The 21,754-nt window shown below is 37.1% G+C and overlaps 1 protein-coding gene across 4 annotated transcripts in view; it reads right to left on the reverse strand.

Moving 5' to 3' along the window:
* Positions 1-21,754, reverse strand: part of LOC107681376 (forkhead box protein P1-B-like) — a 48,038-nt gene that overhangs the window by 1,003 nt on the left and 25,281 nt on the right. For 2 of the 4 annotated variants that reach the window (XM_016477655.1, XM_016477657.1), the window contains 14 exons: positions 21,463-21,558; positions 14,680-14,817; positions 14,154-14,243; positions 13,768-13,894; positions 12,649-12,814; positions 6,824-6,928; positions 4,926-5,013; positions 4,580-4,663; positions 4,265-4,472; positions 3,141-3,217; positions 2,883-2,984; positions 2,687-2,808; positions 2,535-2,598; positions 1,726-1,889 (listed from right to left, as the gene is read on the reverse strand). In XM_016477655.1, the coding sequence (XP_016333141.1) occupies positions 1,726-1,889; positions 2,535-2,598; positions 2,687-2,808; positions 2,883-2,984; positions 3,141-3,217; positions 4,265-4,472; positions 4,580-4,663; positions 4,926-5,013; positions 6,824-6,928; positions 12,649-12,814; positions 13,768-13,894; positions 14,154-14,243; positions 14,680-14,817; positions 21,463-21,558 (1,631 nt within the window). Of the gene's footprint in view, positions 1-1,725; positions 1,890-2,534; positions 2,599-2,686; positions 2,809-2,882; positions 2,985-3,140; positions 3,218-4,264; positions 4,473-4,579; positions 4,664-4,925; positions 5,014-6,823; positions 6,929-12,648; positions 12,815-13,767; positions 13,895-14,153; positions 14,244-14,679; positions 14,818-20,818; positions 20,947-21,462; positions 21,559-21,754 lie in introns of those variants that run through there. The other 2 variants (XM_016477656.1, XM_016477658.1) reach the window with 2 other exon arrangements.

The raw sequence follows: 21,754 nt of genomic DNA on the forward strand, positions 1-21,754 counted from the left end.
ATATCAACATCTGTGAGATTTTGACAGGCGAAACTGTTTTGAGGTTGACTGATCTAACTTTGTCTCTGGAAAACGGTGACCTATTACATTGTGTTATATTGAATTACATTAATGTTTTTAGATTTGGACGTAATTCTCACAAAAATACTGAACACATTTAAAAGCAGTAGTAAAGTGTTACAAAACATAAAAAGAAAAGAAACAAAGATGAAAATCCAGATGTTTCAACTGTAGTTCAGATTTTTACATGCCATAATATTTTCACTGGCCCTGAGCTACAATATATGGCCATTTTTAGCAGCTTATCTTAACATTAAGCATCAGAAGTGAAACAGAATTATGAAACAGTTTTTTTGCTGCAAGTTTCTAAACTTAAAATTGAACTTTGAAGTAAAATTAAAGTTGAAAAGCTTTTAGTAACTTTAAACTTAAAGCATATATAAATACATATTTCATGCATTATACATACACATACACACACACACACACACACACACACACACACATATATATATATATATATAATTATATATAGAAAGAAAGAAAGAAAGTATACTCTATATAAAAGATATTTATTATAATTTTTCATTTCTAAAAAAATCTATCCATCACATTTTTTATATTTGTAAAGTAATGTTAGTTCAGTATCATTGAGATACTATTTTAGTGTTTATTAATATTTTGAATCAGATTTTATTTTTATATTTTCCGCTTTCATTTTACATGTAACGTTTTAGTGATTTTGTTGTTTTTAGTATTTTTTATTTTTCTCTTAAGTATCTTTATAGTTCTTATACATTTTTTTATTTCAGTTTTAGTTATTTAAATACATCAAATTTAAATTAAAATGAGAAATGTTGCCTTTGAAACCAGTTGGTTTTAGAAAGGTTTTATTTCAGTTCATATTTAAATAATGAAAATGTTTATTGTATGGTTTTAATTTTAGTTAACTATAATAACCCTGTTGGGGAAGAACAGTTATTTAAATTTTTTATTTTGAAGTAAAAAGGTAAAATTAAACCTTAAGGATAAGATGATGCCCCACAATAATGGAGGTGTTATTCAATATTTCCCATAAATTAGACTAGCATTTCAGACATTTAAAAACATACAGGCTAATTGGGTGAAAATATTTTGCATTCATAGTGTTGCCATTATGACATATCTTCAGTTAAAATATAGGCAACTTAAGTGTATATTAATTTGCCTGTTTGTAAGTCATAGAATAAATTTACCTTTCAGATAAATATTTTTTTACTCGGATTCTACTTTTTGTCACTGGTCATTTAATTATTCAAATAAATTGGCAAAACAATTTTAAATATTTGATTTAGTATTCTACATTAACGACACTTTATATATAAAAATTATATTTATTAATAAGAATTATATCAAAAGTTTTTTATGATTTAATTTCTATTTTCCTCTTGTTCCAGGTAGGTTTTTTCTTTAATTTTATTATTATTTTGTTTTGTCCTATGACAATTAATTTAGCAAATGTTTCTATTTATTTCCCCTAATAACACACAGGCTGATGCATCATCATCATCCTGCACATTCTAAAAGTAAATGCACTTTGACCTTAAGGGGGCATCTTCCCCCATCTTACTAACTCTACTCAAAATAACTTCAATGCCTTTAATCTTTGAATACAGCAGTCAGTGGCTGATAGATGTTCTCAGGGTTTATGTGAGTGACGTCGGACAAGCAGGAGAGTGGACTCACAGTGTGGGCACAGGAGAGAGCTCCAGGCTGGAGTCGCTGTGGGAGCCCTCGTCATGATCGTGAGAACTCATGTCCTCATGCAGTGCGCTGGCCAGAGCCTTCAGACTCGACGCTCCCATGGAAGCTGAGCCATATAGGGACAGACTGCTGTCCACCATCGCTGCCTGAGGAGAAACAATGTTTTAAGTAGAGGTCGACCGATTTATAAAAATCCATGCCGATAGTTTTCCGGGTTGCGTCCGTTGCTGGAGCGGCTGAGAAGGGTCTGCTGTCATTACAGAGTCCATTTGTAGCATTAAGATTAATGAAAGCTGTGTAAGTATTGTTCCTTGTTAGAGTGTGTTAATTTCAACATTTTTATTATTATTACTACTACTACTAGTATGGTTCAGTACTGTTTTTTTAATAAAGCATTATTTTAGTTTTTGTTCAGTATCCATTTAAAAAACTATCGGTTAATTAATCGGTATCGGCCAGTGTGGTCCAACCTAGCTATCGGTATCGGCAAAATCCACTATCGGTCGACCTCTAGTTTTAAGACCAAGGGAAATAACACTGACATTACAAACAAGTTAAATACACTACCATTCCAAAGTATGGATGTAGTATGGATGCATTAAATTGATCAAAAGTGTGACAGTAAAGATATTAGAATGATTTCTGAAGGATCATGTGACACTGAAGACTGGAGTAATGATGCTGGAAATTCAGCTTTGCATCACAGGAATAAATTACATTTTATAATATATTAAGAATCTTACCAACCTCAAACTATTAAAACGGTAGCTTGTGCATGAATGACTCCATACCTGCAGAGAAGACAGGGCGGGATTCTGACCCAGACTGGACTGGATGTTCTTCACCAGAGGTGATCTGAAGAAACAGACATCAGTGTCATTAGCAACAATGACCTCAGAGGAATCTGTGCAAATGAAATCTTTGCAATGAGATTTGCAATTACCCAGTGATCTTTTGTGGCCTTCTTTTGTGAAACTCCAGCTCGTCCACAGTCCAAACGGCCCCCTTCACATTTTCGACTCGTATAAAACACTTGTGAAGACTGAGGTTGTGGCGAACTGCATTCTGAGATCACCGAATAAATTAACAAACTGATCCAAGGCACAGGAAACCGTTCAAGACTGTATCTTTTCAGTTACCTTCCACGTTGCAGCATTGCGTCTGAAATACGCGAATGTTCGAGTGAACCAGTTGTAGATTTCATTTAGTGTTAGCTGCTTTTCTGGAGACTCCAAAATGGCCTATAAATTAAAAAGGGGAACATGTATCTCATATGGCAGCTGATGAAAGATACAAACAAACGTCTAACTAAACTTCATCTCCAGTTTGTTCAGAAATCCTGCTTGATGGCCGTCTTAGCAGAAATGATGGTGCAGACCTCAATGATGGTTTCTTACCTGCCTGATCAAAGCTGCGTATGTAAATGGAGGCCTGACCTCAGCACTCAGGTAAAATTCCTTATTCTGCACAATATCTATGAGACACAGGAGAAAGGTGCTGTCCGTTACACTTCATTTATCAAAGCAATTCTGTCTTTTTTTTTAAAATAGGGTTTTCCATGTATGCGGACGTAATTCTCACAGAAAGAAAGAAAGAAAGAAAGAAAGAAAGAAAGAAAGAAAGGCTTGTGCAATAGTTTATCATTTTTACAGTTTGGAAACATCTGAACAAATTAAAAACAATTGTAATAATGTGTTACAAAACATTATAAAAAGAAAATAAAACTAAGAAAAAAAATTAGATGTTTCAACTGTAGTTCAGATTTTGCATGCCATAATATTTTCACTGGCCCAGAGTTAAAATATGGCCATTTTTAGCAGTTTATCCTTAAATTAAGCATCAGAAGTGAAAGATTTTTATGAAACAGTTTTTGCTGCAAGTTTCTAAACTTTAAAGTTTGTAGTAAGTAGCAACTTTCTAAGTAGTAACTTTAAGCTTAACACATACATAAATACATATTCCATGCATTTTATAGACAGACAGACAGACCGATAGATAGATAGATAGATAGATAGATAGATAGATAGATAGATAGATAGATAGATAAAAAAATCTATTTACAAAGAAATAATCAATGTAAGAATGTTGAAATAAATTCTTCCAAAAAGAGTAAAAACTCAATATTTGAAATTCATTTGCTCTGTATCCAAAAAAAAAGATTACATGCTGAGATGCTAGCAATCTTCTTTTTATTATTACAAATATTATTCTCATTATTACTACATTATTACTTTATTACTACAACAAATGTTACAGTCATGCAGGACCTTTTCTGCATACACCGCAAATACATTTTTGTATTGAACTTTTACTCTTTTTGGGGAAAATAATTTTATGACTTGAAATCATGTTACATGTGGACTGAAGAAAGAGCAGGATCCTCCTTTTCTGAAAGTTGAAATAACCCTACTGGGCAGGTGACGGTTCCACTGGCCCACATTTCTCTCACACTGATTTAGGGTCATTCTTATTGTAGAGCCCGGATCACTGCACTACACTGACTGTGGGTCAGAGGTCTCACCTTGGTCCATGGCTATGTTGTATTTGTCAGAGTAGCGTTTGCGGATGGGTCCCATGCTGTGCAGGCTGGTGGGTATGATGACGGAGGGCATCTGGGGGAGTGACGTGAAGGGTGTAGACGGGGCTGTGGCACTTTGGGAAAGACTCATAGAGGGAGTGGTTTTGGGAACGGTTGCCTTGGCAAGCGTGAGGTTGGACACCAGATTCACCTAACAACAAAAAAAGTGTAATATTTCACCAGCAATCTTAAGTGTATCTTCAGAACTACACAAATGTGTTTAATCAAACAGAGTAAATGGCAAATAAAGTGACGTACTGGCTGGGGGGCAGGTCTGGGCTCAGTAGACTTGACATGGAGGTGGGCCATCATGGCCTGAAGGCGTTCTTTGTCTTTGGCGAGCTGTTTGACAAACACAAACACAACGGAGATGTACCACTGATAAACCTGGAGTTTTCTGTTGTCTAGCATTCACATGGTTTTTCTTTATGTGTACATACAGAACAGGAAAAAGATTAGAGCTCAGATTAGAGCAGGATGTTCAACTACATGCAAAGCAGAAAACAAACATTTCTTCAGTCTAATCAGAATTAAATAATCCATATCAAAAACCAGTTCCGTTTGGAGCAAAAGCAATTGTGTTGTGAGTTTTGTAAAGCCTTACCTGCAGTTCCAGCTGCTGAACCACCTGCATCTGAACTCTGCACTGCGCTGTGCTCTTGTCATCCAGAGCATGTTCACTGTTCAAATGCCTGAAAAACACAACACACATATGCAGACGTTCAGTATAAGGACTGTCATTAAAACACATCTTTCATTTTTTCTTTTTCTCTTGCACTCTGAATCACCATTGTGTATGAAATGTGCTATATAAATAAACGTGCCTTGTCCTGCCCAAAGTTGACTAAGAATAAGTCTAGTTTAATTTGCCAACACAAATTTTAATAAGGAGAATACTACAATATTACAGTTATATAGTTTGATTCATTTAAGCAAATCATTTGAACTGTTTGATGAACTGGCAAAAAAAAAAAAAAAAGTGATTGCATTTTTGTTTAATTTGGGTATTGGTAAGAAGTTTTTGAAAATCCCTTATTTTCACCAAAGCTGCATTTACCAAAAATCCAGTAAAACATGAAATATTGTGAAATATTATTACAATTTTAATACACTTTAAAAAGTAATTTATTTCTGTGATCAATGCTGAATTTTCAGAATTCAGAATTACTCCAGTCTTCAGTGTCACATGATCCTTCAGAAATCATTCTGATATGCTGATTTGCTGCTCAAGAAATATTTATCAATGTTTAATTTTTTTTATGTTGAAGTATTTTTTGTGGAAACCACGCTATATCAAGATTTTTTTATCAAAAAAAAAAGGTTTCAAATAACAGCATTTATTGGAAATAAAACTCTCTTGTAACATTACAAATGCCATTACTGTCAGTTTTGATCAATGTAATGCATCATTGCTGAAGTAAAATTAATTAATTTCTTTAGAAAAAGTCTTCTAAACTTTTATAGTGCATATTTTTGCTACGATTATGATTTCAACATCACCTCAGCTTTTTACTCCCAAACATGCAATGTGAATGAGTTTGAATAAATATTTAAAAACAATCAATTCAAAAGAAAGATTTGATCGTATATCATACATTACTAATCAACATAAATGTACAGGATGCAATACTACTATTGAGAAGTAGAGGGTGCTGTGTTTAAAGAAAATCTGTGCAAGGCTTTCATCCAACCAACTTCCACAAACAACTCCTCCTCTAACAAAAAAGATATAAACAAAAATGAATTTCTTAATACCTCCAACCCATAACTTGCTTTTTAGAACATATAAACATGAAATAGTCTCCTTGACAATACAGTACTGAATTTACTATTGAATAAAGAGAGGGAGAATCTGATATTCTGAAAAAACTAAAGTAATACAATTTTTGTGATTATAGCATCATCATATTTGTGAATGAAAAATGCTTATTACGAAGGCTAAGAGCCTCGTTCTCAGGTGCGGCACGTGAATCTCAGTGTGATGTGATAGTTTGGAACATGTTTTTAATAGTGCAACTGCGCCTGAGCTGAGGAACAAAGGCAGTGTTGTGGCAATAGACAGGGCGGGGCCTTGGACTGGGAGCAGGGGTCAGGGTCAGTGGAAGGGGCACAGATAAACATCCTCCTGTTGTTTGTTTTGGGAGGGATGGCCAGGATCACCATGGGTACTCTGTTTATCAGTGCACTGAGCTCAACCCTGAGGGGCCCCACGGCTGCAACGCCACAGGGGAGAGAGAGAAAGAAAGACAGAAAGAGAAGGAAACGGAAAGAAAATAAAGAGACATGGGCGGAATATACATATATACAAGTAAATGGAGGTTTGAGACAGTGGAAGGAGTGAATAAGGACAAAAAAAACAAGTGAACAGGGTAAAAGGGAAAGCAGCACATAAAATGAGCTGTAAAAAAGGCAGCAAGCACACTCAGAAATGATAATTAGATTACAGCTCCAAACAGGACAAACAGCATAATAAAACGCAGAGTTTGAGAGCTGTTGACTCACTTGAGGAATGACTGGAAGTCTCCGAACACAGCATCGCAGCCTGGCCACTTGCATACGCCGTGGCTGTATAAAGGATGGGCGCTCTGGGAATGACTCTCCTGAAAACTGAAGCAAAAACACAATAAATGCAGAATCTGAAGTGTGCTTGGGTTCCTGTCATGTACTTTTTAAAGGTTAATAGTACAGGATTGCACTGGATAATGCCACTGCACGACAGTACTATGTTGTGACACTGTGCAAATATTGGCGCTTTTCCACTGCGTGGTATGACTCAGCTCGGCACGACTCCATTTGCGCTTCCATTGCAGTTTAGTACCGCTTTAAGTGGGCGGGATTATACACGTTGCTTTTTCATTCTGCGTCGCCCCACCAAGCTCTCTCTGGATCCGCTCCTCGGCTATCAACGAGAGGAATGTCCGTACTTCCTCGACAGACCACGAAACCATTTTTTGTTTGTTTAAAAAAAGGTGCGCTCGTTCAAAACAGTTGCGTTCATTCAAAAAAAATTTGTGTCCGATCCTACGCTGGCTGTGCTGATTTAAATCTAGCGGGTCTGGTGTCTCGTATCGCAAGTTCAATGACACAGGTAGTGACGATTCTCTCCAGCCAATCAGTGATCAGCAGGGTTTACACGTCACATTTTGGTAACAGTACGGCTCGCTTGGAACCTCAGCCGATGTGGTACTGAAAAAAGTATCAGGTACTGTACCCAGTAGAAAACCCCCCAAAAGTGAGCCATACCGTGCCGTACCATGCAGTGGAAAAGCGCCATATGTGACCCATAGGGCTCTGCTCCTTTCATTTCAACCCAACTCACACTACTACACTTTCATTTGTTCTTAAGCAATCTCTCAAATATTTGGGACATGCCAAGATGATGTCAAGAAGTTGTGCATCTCACAAAGCCTGTCTAGAACGTTTGTCATCTTTCACCTCAAAATCAAAAGAATAAAATAATAATTTACACCATTAAAACCAATGTTAACAAAGAAATGTTCTTTTTGCATCAATCTTTCAATACAGCAATCGAGATTTTTAGGTATTTGCATTAATTTAATTTATATTACCTAGTTACTTTAAAAGAAAGACGAAAATTAGAATAAATTCTGAAAAAAGAGTTTCTCACTGTGGTAAGAGATGCTTCTAAGAGTAAGGTATGGAAAAAAAGATGAGGCAAACTGCAAGAAAGACTGCACCTGATACTGCAGATTCATGCTTTCCGCTGAGTGTCTTTCCATTCGACAGGCTTGTTTTCAATCAAAACATTTCGATATTGTGATGCATCTTGTGAGGCATGAATCACAGTGTGTGCAGTATCGTTAAAGAACTAGTCATGTGCAGCTCTACTTAAAAATGTTTTCATTATGATTTTTTTTCCTCCAGAAGTATCATTATTAATGTAGCACAATTACTATAACGTGATAAAAATAATGATAAATTAAAGAACTTAGACATGGTAGTATTTGTTGTACAGCTGATTGTTTTTTATTATTATAAATTTTTTTTTGTAAATTTGAAGTATTTTTCACTACCTTTTTGGGGTCGGCAAGATTTAATGTTTTTGAAAGAAGTCTCTTATGCTCACCAAGGCTGCATTTATTTGATCAAAAACAGATAAAAAATGTCTAACTTATAAAACATGTAATTTATTCTTGTGACTCCAGTCTTAAGTGTCACAATCCTTTAAACATTCTAATATACGGATTTATTTTTACCAATGCTGAAAACAATTGTGCTGCTTAATATTTTTTGTGGAATCCTTGATACATTTTTTCCAGGATTCTCTGATGAACAGAAAGTTTCAAAGAACAGCATTTATTTGAAATAGAAATCTTTTGTAACATTACAAATATACAGCATTTACTGTCACTTCTGATCTGTCCTTGCAGAATAAAAGTATTTATTTCTGACCCTGAACTTTCGAACTGTAGTTTTGCGCAGAATTTTTAATGCATTTTTTGAGGGGGGGGGGCTCAGAACCAGCTGACAAACTAGCTGGACATGTTTAGGACTTTGTATCAAACAGTGGACTGTTTGAGAGAGTGATTTATTTTTGTATTTTAAAAAATGCCAAGAATGCTTTATTTGTTTGGGATCAAGCAAGGTTGTGTCCTTAGAACCATGACCTTCTCCTTTTCTCGCCTAAGAGAGCCCTGTATGTCTCTGCCAGCAGATTCCTTCCCTTACACCAAAACAAAGAGAAAGCGTCTACAGCGGGCATCTTTTCTATCTCAGTGCTTGAACACAACCCCAGCCTAGGCAGATGACTCACACTTGACAAATTAAAACAGACTTTGTTATTTCCATCCTTATAACACACTGAACAATCAAAGATTGCAAGCAGACAATAAAACAAATATGAGCAATGAACTGTTTGTTCTTGCAGATGGGGCTCTGAAGATTCAAGCTCAATGTCAAATGCTCACCTCTCAGGAATAAGCACTCAACGTTACAGTAGTATTAGGGGTGTAAGAAAATATCGATACATGTGAGTATCGCAATTTTTTTTTGTCGATACTGTATCGATTCTCAAAAACGGAATATCGATATTTAAAAAAAAAAAATCATACAAGATTCAAGGCAGTTGTTTCGTTTTGAGTTCATATCCCGACTGCTAGATAGCAGTCTTCATCTCTGAACTTAAACAGTGACAGGAAATACTAGCATTAGGGCACGCCACTAATGTTAGCGTTAATATAGTTCGCTGTCGGTGTACAAAGCTGAAGTGTGGAGTCATTTGGGCTTTTGTGGTAACGTCCGCCCTGGGACCACGGCGCAGGTTCCTCAACCTCGGTTCCGCCGCGTCCCGCGTCAAGAGCCTTCGCGCAGGGCGCGGCAGGCGGTATGGTCGGCTGCAGCTTTCTCTCGCGTTTTGTGCAGTTGGGGCAGTGCTCGCGTCGCGGTCTCGGTAATTCTACGCATTTCATGTATTTTCCATGTATTTATAAATACAAACTGAAAAACCTGTGAAATCCAAGTTGAAAGGTTCTGAGAATGTTTAACATCTGTATTTATTTTATTGTTTTACAATTGTTTTGTTTTCTTTAGAATCCTGCAACCACAATTTTTAATTGATATTAAACAGATGTAATTTTTTGTTCAGATCAAAATGTTATGACATTGTATGTTACAATTGTAAACTTAAGCTGTGAACCTTTAAAGCAGGGTCTAAAAATATATATGGTCTTTTTTATAAAATACATTTTATACATATTATACATTTAACTAAAGAATCCTGCAAGCACTTTAATTGTGTTCTGGTTAAATTATTATTTATTTAGGCCTACTGATTTTTTGCTAAGGTTTGCATATGGTGGTGTGTTTTTAATGACTGCTTTCCTAAAAATATATCCTATTCCTAAAATAAGCAATATCCCAATATATCGCCTTGCTTAAAGTATCGCAACCCCTGTATCGTGATACGTATCATATCGCCAGATTCTTGCCAGTACACAGCCCTAAGTAGTATACATATCAAAATGGAGCATGGCAGATTTTAAAGGATTGATTACATTTCATCCCTCACTCCATCAGCGGGAAAGTGTGTTTGCATGTCACTCAGTAAGCCAGAAGGAGAGACAGATAGACAATGCCTGCATGTTGTGGTCTTCTAGAAAGGGTGAAGGGTTTGTTCTCTGGTGCCAGCGGCTGCACTTAAGGTTTTAGTTGCAGGCGTCTCTCTGGCGGGCAGGAGTTTACATGACACATGAAACTGACCACACAGTCCTTGAGCTCTCACCCTCCACCAATATCATGAAAACAATCACAGGCGGGCCATAAGAGGGCTCTGCTGACAATACAGACCACATCAATGCAACGCTAGGACACAATGGCACCTACTGTAATCTGAGCATTTACTGTTAACAGGGTAGTGTGGTGTAGCGGTTAAGACTCAGGGCTGGGGATCCAGAAGGTTGCTGGTTCTTAACCCCAATTTCTCCACTTCACGCACTTTTCACGAAAAAGTTCAAGCATGTCCACATGCAGCAACATATTATATAGGCAATGTTCACACAGTGAGTGTTTAAAGACTGACAACAGTCAAGTGCTTCTGACAAACAAGCTCCTGAAATATATAGACAAACAGGTTTAGACCTCGACAAACATGGAGATGGAGGTGTGTTCATGTGTATATGAAGAAAGGCCCACAGGGAATGCATTGACACTGACTGTCACCTTTCACACAGCCACAAAGACAAATGCCTTTAAAGACACCTGACATTTGTCAACAGTATTCTTCTAATACAACATACTGTATTAGGAACCTCCCACAACCTGACTGGTTTGACTAGTCATCAAATATTACATTTCAGTAGGGCTGGGTATCGAGTTCGATACTTTTTAGGCACCGACCGAATTGCCTCGATATCATCGAGTATCGAAAAACGTCTTGTCGTTCGGTACCAAATTTCGATACCTAAGGGGGGTTAATCTCATCGCGTCAGTGAGCCAATAAGCCTGCAGCACTAGCCGGTGTGTTCGACTAGAGGCGCGGCGCAGATTGATCATCAACGATTTCTCAGTAGCGAGGTTCATGAAGGAGTTTAACTTAAAGATTCGCTGTTAGTAGACACTGCTGCTGAACGCTGCTGACAGACGCATACACTGTGTGCACAATTATTAGGCAAGTGATGATTTTGACCATATCATCATTTTATCCATAATTTCCAAGTCCAAGCTGTATAAACTTGAATGCTTATTGGATTTAATGCATATCAGGTGATGTGTATTTGTGTAACGAGGGAGGGTGTGGCCTAAGGAGATCAACACCCTATATCAAGGTGTGCATAATTATTAGGCAGATTCTTCTCCTCAGGAAGTCAAGGTATCGGTATCGAAAAATTTTGAATGATAACCAGCCCTACATTTCAGTGAGACAAATACTCTTAAGAAAATTATAATCTTGTCATTTTAAGACCATTTTGTCACTAATATAATATAGAATAATTATTATATAGATTTTAATACATTTTAAATGTAATTTATTCCTGTGATGCAAACCTAAATTTTCAGCAGCAATTTTCATGCTTCAGAAATCATTCTAATATGCTGATTTGTTGCTCAGGAAACATTTCTTATTATCAATGTTGAAAACAATGTTTGATAAATTATTGAACGAAGTTTAAAAGAAGAGCATTATTTGAAACAAATGTCTGCTGTTTTTTTTTTTTTTTTGTTAATTTAAAAGTAATAATTTCTTCCAAACAACAACAACAACAAATATTTTACTGGTTTGAATTATTTCTGATTGGTTAAGGTAACATTTTGGCTGTACCTTGCGGTCTTATTGGTTGGTATGCTCTAAAACTATGGCTTTGAATGTCTGCAGTGATGCCTAGATTCACTTTGATAATGAAAATACAGTTAGTGTAAAATGTGAATCTGTAAGTAATAATGAGAACACTACTGAAACAGAATGTGGTAAATTCTTTGTGCTTTACTTGCTGGTGTTTCAGTGTGTTGTTACAGGAAGAGTGCATTAACAACTAGAGTTACACATTCTGACTAGCACGGCCAAGTTAACTTGTGCATTTGAATATTTTAGTGCAGATGCATGAAGTAATATTTATGTTGTGCACATATCTGATTAACCTAATATAGGATATGTTTGGTGAGTAAATTAACCTGCTACCGAAGAGCTTCAGTTTCCTGTTGTTCATTCACTATTGATCGCTCAATTCTAACATTAGGAGCGAGTAAGCATCAAGTGCAAATATTAAGTATTAATACTTAAAAGTATTTTTAAGAACAACACGCGTGACTTCTGGATAAATCTAAATAAATGGCACATGCTTGAATGCAATAAAATAATGATGATGAAGTACCTGTCTCTCCGGCTGGGCCGGTGCACATGGTGTCCATTAGTGCTGGAGTGGTGGTTGAGGATCTGAGTTTTGGGAGGAGAAGGGGATTTGTCTCCTCTACTCTTCTCCTCCTGTCGTGCATCTGCCGTATCTTTCCACAGCTGCTGAAGCTCAGCAGGGATCAAGCCTGTGAGTGAGACATTGCCTTCATTAGATCACTATAAAACTAATAAGACCTCTATATCTATGATTCAATTTTTCCATTCAATCACCCATTAACCTCTGAAACCAATGTGACTACTGTATTTCAAATAATCTCTGCTGCTCAAGAAACATTTAATAATCTCAACATTGAGAACAGTTGTGCTATATTTTTGTAGAAACCATCATATATTTAAGTATTTAGAAAGTCAAAGTCATATTTCTAGTTCATATCTATTTATATAATGGCTTTCACAATACACACAGCTTCACAGTAAGTTATATTGTAGTGTAGGGTAACATTAACCCAAATTTAAAGTCCATTAGTATCATACTGCCATTTCATGTCATGTGGCGGTGAGGGGTAGGGATGCTCATGTTAACCGTTTAACTGTTAACCGAAAGTAAAATTTATGACTGATTAATACGATCAGTTTAATTGGTTTAAAGGGTATTTTTTCCAAGTATTTTTTTTTTTTAAGTTTGCTGCATGGTGAAAGAAAAGTATGCTATTCATATTTGTTAACCCACGGGTAAAAATCAACCCAGGGCAACAGTTTAAAAGTAGCCCAATTCCATGGAAAAAACACACACTTTGCAACCCTACATCCAACACAAGCTTGACTGATCACAGGTCGAGAGTTAGGAGAGGTGACTGACAGACCATGCTGGAGGATTTGCTGCTCAACCGATCCTGAGCTCATTGACAAATATATGATCTTGTAAGAGGTGCTCCCTTTACACAGAGTGCGCCTGATCGTCAAATCAACAGTGAAAGTGAACCGCGAGCGCTCATTCAAAAGCGATTTCAATACCCCACATATTGATAGTGGCTCCCTGATGCACAAAAAATATACATATACAATATTATACAATGTTTGCGGGAGCCGACACAAAAATCGCGGGAGCGCACAAAACACATTGCGGAGGGGTTCTTACCTTGGGCCAGTGCACCGGTGAGAGCTGAAGGGACAGACAACAGGCCCTGTCTCTGCAGGTTGAGCAGGTGCTGCTGTTGAACAGAGAGTAACTGCTGCTGTATAGCCATCTGCTGGGCCATCATCTGCTGTAAGAAATACAGAGACAGACACTTGACACTCCCAGTACAGTCACTGCCTGTGTCTTCATTCACTCATAGCATCATCGCACAGCCTCCACTTTCACTCAAGTGAGTAAAGCTGCAGACACCACAGCCGGTGTCTTTACTCACTCGCAGTACAGTTGCACAAAGCCAACAAAAGACAGAAATGTGGCAAATGGAAATCTGGCACAGATTGCAATAAATGGCTTTGATGGTCCTCTGGGGTATATTGTGATGCTGTTACCTCTTTACTGGGTTTCCCAGCATGCTGCTGCTGCAGGAGCTGCAGGTGGAGTTCCTCTTGCTGTTTCTTATAGAACTCCTGAAGCTGTTGCTGAGAAAACATTAACACCAAAAACAAGTAACGTATTGATCCAAGGTATTTTACACACTAGTGAGCGACTAATATATTGACCAGGTTGATTAATAATCTAAACTCTGGGCATTTTGAGATCATTTTGAGACATTTTTAGCTTATATGGGAGGGGAGTTGAGGACCACAGCCCTGAGTCTCTTTTAGTAACTACCTACACTAAATTATAGTGCTGGGCGGTATACCGGTTCATACCGAATACCGATGTTTATTTTTGTTATGATATGAATTTTTAAAATACGAAAAAAGAAATACCGTCATGTACCGTGAAACCGGTATAATTTTGAAAAACACTGTGATATAAATTTGTGGTCATACCGCCAAGCACTACTAAATTATATTTTTTGTTGTTGCGGTACTGCAGATGCGAAGCTGCACCGCACTAATGTGTGTGTACCTGCTGTAACATGAGGGCCTGTTGTTGCTGCAGTAACAGTTGGAGCTGCTGGGGGCTCAGGATCTGCTGCTGAAGGATCTGCTGCATCTGCTGAGGGGTGATGGCCTGAGGAGTTATCATCCCCACTGATACAGCCACCTAGAGATACACACATACAACCGCTTCATTATTTATCATGCAGTAGCTGTTCATTAGGCTTATCCTGATACCAAAAATGTAGTAGCCGATACCAATACCAATGAAATTTCAGGACTGTCATGATAACGTAACAAAGTCTAATAAGCATTTATTACAATGTAAAATAATTATTAAAATATTAAATAAAAAAAAACATTGATTCAAGCTTTTCCAATTAAACAGTCTGGAATAAAGATGAATAAACAAAGTAAATGACCAAAAAGTAATCAAATGTGAAAAACTACTAAAATTATTGCTGTAGTCTTGATAATATATTATCACTAATTCAGCACTGTCAGAATTTAACGGAGAACCAGGTCTGTGATTAAAATTAGCTGTGCATTTTCTTCCCACTAGGTTTAATGTTGTGTTAATACTTGTTTTTAAAATGACTTAAAGTTAATAAATTTATCCAGCCAAGTGCAGAGAATAGTTGCCTCTTATTCTTCAATATTTCCAGTAATTAATATTAACAACATAATATACAGCAGCAGGTCAATTAGGCTGCACTTTCACTGCAAGCTATAAAGCACACATCCAATATTTTGACAAACACCCAATGTTTTGTAACACTCATTTGTATTCACTTAAGACAAAACTGACTGTGCTTTCACTAATAACAAGACATGCATTTTAATCATCCGTACACACAGCCAGATCATCACAAGGTATGAGTGTGCATCCGGAAATAGTTAGATAGAGTGTAGGTATTGAATTAAGTCAGACACTCTATGAAGATTTTTTTAGGTGTCATTATCTTTTTATTTGAAGTACTGATTTGGTACCAAAGTCACTGTATTTACGAAACTGACAATATGGACAATATGTCAAGCTGCAGGATGACGATACATTTAATAGCCTCTTCAAAATGGTTTTGATAGATTTCATCAAGTTGAACATGACTTCATCTGCACACCTTGTGATGTAAAGAAAAAAAGCACATTGCTAACTCCAAGAACAAAGGGCTTTCCACAAACCCAATTTCAATCCTCTTCCCTAAGGATAGTAAACACTTTGAAAACAAGTGAACAGCTAAAAAGAGATACCAGAGTAGGACTATGACAGACCTCTTTGTATATTTTATTGTTTAGACATTCAGGGAATAGTTTCCAAGTCCTCTGGGCCTCAACGGTCAACATCAACAAGACCAAGTAAACAAATACACAAACAATTTTGAAAACCACAATGCTTACAGTCCTCAATAAAATGCAAGGAGCCTACAACGGGAAAAACGTCTCTCACAAGCATTCATTTCAGTTATCTCCATTTAATTTGCCCATAAACTGAGGCAAACAACCAGTCAAGATTAAAAACACAAATACATTATTCATTTGTTGACAGCAGCTCAAACAGTGACATTAAAAATGTTACCAATGAAAAACAGACAAACAAAAATACCCACAACAGAGGCGAGTGTTTTAAATGTAAATGCACTGGATTCACAATGAGTTAGACCATGCTTCACTTGGCCTCTAGCAATTACCACATCTCAAGCCAAACACACACACACACACACACACTCGCTGCTTTTAAGATGTTTACAATAAACATAAACAGAATAATTAAAGTCACATTTACGGATTCGTATAAATAATACATACTGGGGTACACAGCAACTGTAAAAACAAAACTAGAGATTGCATTTTAATTAAGCCTGTGAAACAAACAAACACAAATTTCCAGTAAAGAAGTCTGTGTTCAGACTCATATAAACATACTGCTGGACTGAGATACTGCAACTATGAGAGAACAATAACAGCTGACTGTTGTACTCGTATGATTTCCCATACAGTGTGTGTGCGCATGCATGTAGAGGGGTTGATCATGGCCCTAAATCCGGAAAATTGAAGAAATAGTTCACCCAGAAATGTAAAATCCAGACATTATTTAATTGTATAACCTTCTCTTTGATGGAACACAAAAGGAGATAGTTAGCAGAATGTTTACGCTGCTCTTTTCCTACTTGGCACTATTACATTACACTGACCTCAGATTCTCATATTCACAGGTGATTGGGAACTGTAAGGAATTTAAGTGACACTTGTTCTATAATGAATAATTATATTAAATAATACATAATTACATTTATTTCCAAATATTTTCTCCTCAAAAGTACTAAAATACCTAGCAGTCTGTTGCCAAATTATGAGACAGTGCAGGGTAGTAACTGATTACATGTAATCTGGATTACGTAAGGTTCCAAAAATGATGTACTTGTAATTAGAGTATATTACATTTTAAAATGCTCATAATCAGATTACAGTTACTTTTTTATGGATTACATGATTACATATTCACACAGTGGCAGTAAATTATAATTTATTGATTCCCCCTAATTCTTCATTTTTATCAACTCATCAACAAACAATTTATCAACAAACCCACTGTAGTTCTTACATTAAACCCAGATTGGGAAACCACGGTGTAATGTAATGTTTAATGCATTTTATGATGTTGATATCACAAAATGGAATAGATTTTCTTTCTCTTTGCTTTTTTATATCAATGCGTTGCGTTTGATGGTAAGTTTAAAAGTTGGATAAAAAAGTAATCTAAAAGTAATAAAAAGCCGGCAGAATACATAACCTAAAATGAGTAACCTAGATTACATAACTACAATTTTCATCATGTAATCTGTAATCAGTAACAGACTACAATTTGTAAGTAATCTAACCAGCACTGTTATGAGATAATTTCATGTATTATGCATTGATACGTATTGTAGCCATTATATTGCAATATATTGCGGCACAATATATTGTTACACCCCTAGTTTACAGACTAGTTTTTTTAACGCAGCACAAGGGTGACATAAAACATAATGCAAAAACTGGAAAACTAAAACGCTACAAATAATTTCAATATTTATAAAAGCTAAACATTATTTATGGTAATATATTTTGCTTAATTATAACTAGGGATGCTCCGATCGATCCGCTGGAGATTGGTATCGGCCGATAATCACATTTTATGACTCGATCGGTACTCACTAACTTGGCCGATCTCACGAACCGATCGCAATTTGATGACGTCAATGCGTGACCACGTACATGATGCGTGGGGACATAAATGATTTGGCGCTGCAGTCATGTCATCGCAGGTGTGGAAATGCTATGACGTTTTGAGAAACAATGAAAAATGTGCTATTTGTCGTGTATGTTTTGCATGATGATATAATGAATGGATGGTTCATTTTTAACAGCAGATTCAGTGACGTTAGAGCTGATCTGCGCCTCCCTGAACACGTCTGCGGCGCATTACGGTTCCATGGGAACCGGAGCTGATCACGACCGCTCTAGTCAGTGCTTGTGTTTATACCGGCCAGCCACGGCACGTTTCTGAAGCGGCTCTTCACGCTGCTTGGCTAAAAATAGTCTTTTGTGAGTTGTCACAGCGTGGAGGACGAAACAAAACCTCGTCGGAGCCGTAAGGGATAACGGTAACATAACACGCTGATCGTGGGCTGCTTTTAAATGCAAGTTTATTTATAAAACAAAATATCTTCTTTGGCCATATAAGCCTACTCAATAGCATTAACACAGGCTTTACTCCTTGTCACCGTTTCTGTCACTGCAACTTCCCGATCAGGCGAACGAACACACACACACACAAAATCGTCTGCCTCATGAAAAAAATATAGTTAATATTTGCATAATTTATGATTTTTTTATCTACCCGCAACCCACCCGCAAATAATCAGAATGCATTTTTTATTACCCGACCCGCATATTATGCGCAGCGCCCGTGGATATAGGAAAAGCAAAATATGTTTGCCATGTAAATCAGACGTACTTACTGAAAATGCAAATTCATTCTCTGCCAGCAGGAGGTGCTTTAAAGCAGGAGAAACAGAGGTTTCCCCAGTAACTGCTGTACACAAAGCAGCACTGAGCTCACAAACGCTGCTTTATCAGGCATATAACATGCAAGATGAAATGAAAATGACATCGATTTTTTTCTAAAGATAGTCTTCCTTCAGAAATACAGTGATATAAAAACACCCGCGCCTCGTTTTGATTTTTAAACATCCAGTACGTGCACATGTTTATTCAATGAAGCCTTTTGGAAAATCGGTCAGTTTTGATATTGTGGCGAGTGCCACAAATAAATAAATGTATGGGAAACACATCCCACAGCACAACCACCTGAGCCCAACTTCAGTCTACTCATCACCTTAACTTTAACTGTGTTTGTAGCCAGCGCCATAGCCAGACTGATAAACAAACATAGACCAGAAGTTAACTTCAGGCCAGGCGCGTGCGCCCGATGAAACAGTCTATATAAAGCTTGAAGCATCAGAATCGGCATCGGTATCGGCCGATCACCATGACAAGAAATCGATACTCCGTATCGGCTGCAAAAATCTTGATCGGAGCATCCCTAATTATAACTATTTATCTATTTTAAAAAAACTGTTTTAGAATGTATCCTTAATTACATGTTGTCATGAAAACAACCAGTATGATTTTGCCTCATGAAAAACAAAACCCAGTAGGCCCTAGAAGCTCTTGGTTCAGTTAGAGTCAAACATGACTAAAATTAATGACTTGCGGTTCAGCAAGCGAGTCAGATTAATTCAGTAACTGCTGCAACTGATTCATGAGTGCTTTCCTGGTTGGACGTGTGCTGCATGCAACAAAAAGTGTTTATTTTTATTGTTTATTGTTGTTATTGTAATATTTCATATTGCTAACTCACAACTCAGCTGAAATATGATTTCTTCTGTCATGGCACCTTGGATTCAGTGGCGGCCCACTGCCAGCCTTGCAAAGTGGTGCAGGAAACAAAGTGTTCCCTCTTCATCAGCAGAAGAATACACTTCTAAGAAGCTAAGAGGCAGCCTATATGCTGTATATACATGCCGCATGCCTATACTGTATACATAACCACACATCACAGGGAAAGATTTTCCATAAAAATAACTTACTGAAGAAATAGAAACAGCATATTTTACAAATGAACACAAACTGATATTCAGAAGTACTGCACTTAAAAAAACAGCCTAAAAACAAATGAAACATTTGCTTGTGAAAAAGATCCAAAAAGGCAAACTACTATGCCTTCGAGTCTCAACAGAAACATTTTAAATGTCAAAGCCTGAGAAGAACATAAGCATGCCAGCAAATTAATGTAAATATTCTCTCTCGGGGGCACAGTAAGCACTGATGAGTGTTGTCTCCATGACAACAGACAAGTCCAAACATTGTTTTGTTGTTGTTATTGTTCTTGCCAGTGTGTCAGAGAACCAACTCCCCATGAGTGAGTACATGTCAACAAGCGATCGCTTCTGAAAACACAAGCCATAAAACAACAGGCTTCAACAGCCCAAAAACAAATAGAGCCCGTTGTTATTCCCCTTCAATACCTTGAACAATTTTGGTGTGGTTCCCCGGCCAAAGAAAAAATAACATTCTTTCCTGCACTGTTCATCTAGGTAAATATAAATTGCAAAGGCAAGGGGGAAAAAAAACAAGAGGGGAAAAGGGCTCAGTTCTGTGAACACTGCCTTTAAAAAGACAAAGAGAAGTAATTCAGGGAATAAAATTACAGCTCAAAGACAGTGAGTCACAGAAATAAGGTTCCAGTGACCATTCAAAGCTTTCAGCCCTTTGTCAGATCGGATACCACAGACCCTAGTGGTCATTCACTTCATTAATCACTCCCTCTGTCAGCAACAAATGATACAAAAAAAACCTCAATTAAGAATTAATCTTTAACAAATGAACAACTCAGTGCATTTTCAATTTATGATCTCTAAGTTAAAGAGTAACGAAAATTACAGCAATTCACGAAAAAATGCAATAAAAGTTTTAAATAAAAGCACAGTGGGGAATCAGAAAATGTGTACTCATTTAATACACTGCCTGAAAAACACTCATAAAACTCAAACAGGCATCCAATACCTGAACAAACTAAAGCAAACGTTATATCTTTTGCCCTTTCCATCTCAGTACTCACAGACCTTGATAACTCCATGGGCGGCAGGAACAGAGAGCTGCGCGGAATGTTTGAAGACTAGAGAGAACACCAGTATCCTCCTACTGTTCTTTCAACTACCCAACCCCGATGACTAACCCACCACCTCCAATAATGCTCTCACTAGGATCCCAAACCTAATGTAACCATCCAGTCAGTCACATGGCTCGGGCTAGTAATCCCGCCCCTTGCACTTGCCATAGTGGCATGTTGATTTGAACTATTGACTATCTGAACCCTCGTTTCACCACTTGCATGCACATTCACACGAGACACACGTACAAGGCATTCAATTCATGATGAATAAATAAAGGCAGCTGTGCACTGGGTAGCATATATTGTGTTTGTTTGCAGCTAAAGCTCTACAGCTGTCTATTTCTCTTCAGTAATATAGCCTTATCTGTTAACTGACATGACAGAAAATACTTTTACAATAGGCTACACACAATAAAAGTGAACTTGTAATCTTCCATCGAAACAATGTGTAATAATAAAACACACCCTGATTGCCCCATCTCTTTATGATCTGTTGGAGGCAGCATAAACAAGTCGGTTTGTGTAATAGTGTAAACAACATGGTTCTCTGGAGGTGTATGTGTGTGCTGTGGGTGGAGGAGGGTACAGCTCTACCTGTGCGTCTGCCTCTTTTTCTGTGCTCTTGGGGGACTTCTCACCACTCGGTTGCTGCTGCTGCTGTTGTTGTTGTTGTTGAGCAACTTGTAGCGCCTGAAGATGCCAAAAAAACAATAACAAGTTTCTGATTGGCTTCTGAGCTGCTCTGCTCTCCCAGGACTATTCACATTGTTTTCAGGAACACAGATGCAAAGGCAACATATATCGTAATCAAGATTGGTTGATAATAAAGTGAAAGTTTTTTTTTTTTTTTTTTTTTGGTAAAATGGTTTAAAGAAAAAAAAAAAAA

The sequence above is a fragment of the Sinocyclocheilus anshuiensis genome, unplaced genomic scaffold (assembly GCF_001515605.1).
Source record: "Sinocyclocheilus anshuiensis isolate Anshui unplaced genomic scaffold, SAMN03320099.WGS_v1.1 scaffold881, whole genome shotgun sequence".
Lineage (NCBI taxonomy): Eukaryota > Metazoa > Chordata > Actinopteri > Cypriniformes > Cyprinidae > Sinocyclocheilus > Sinocyclocheilus anshuiensis.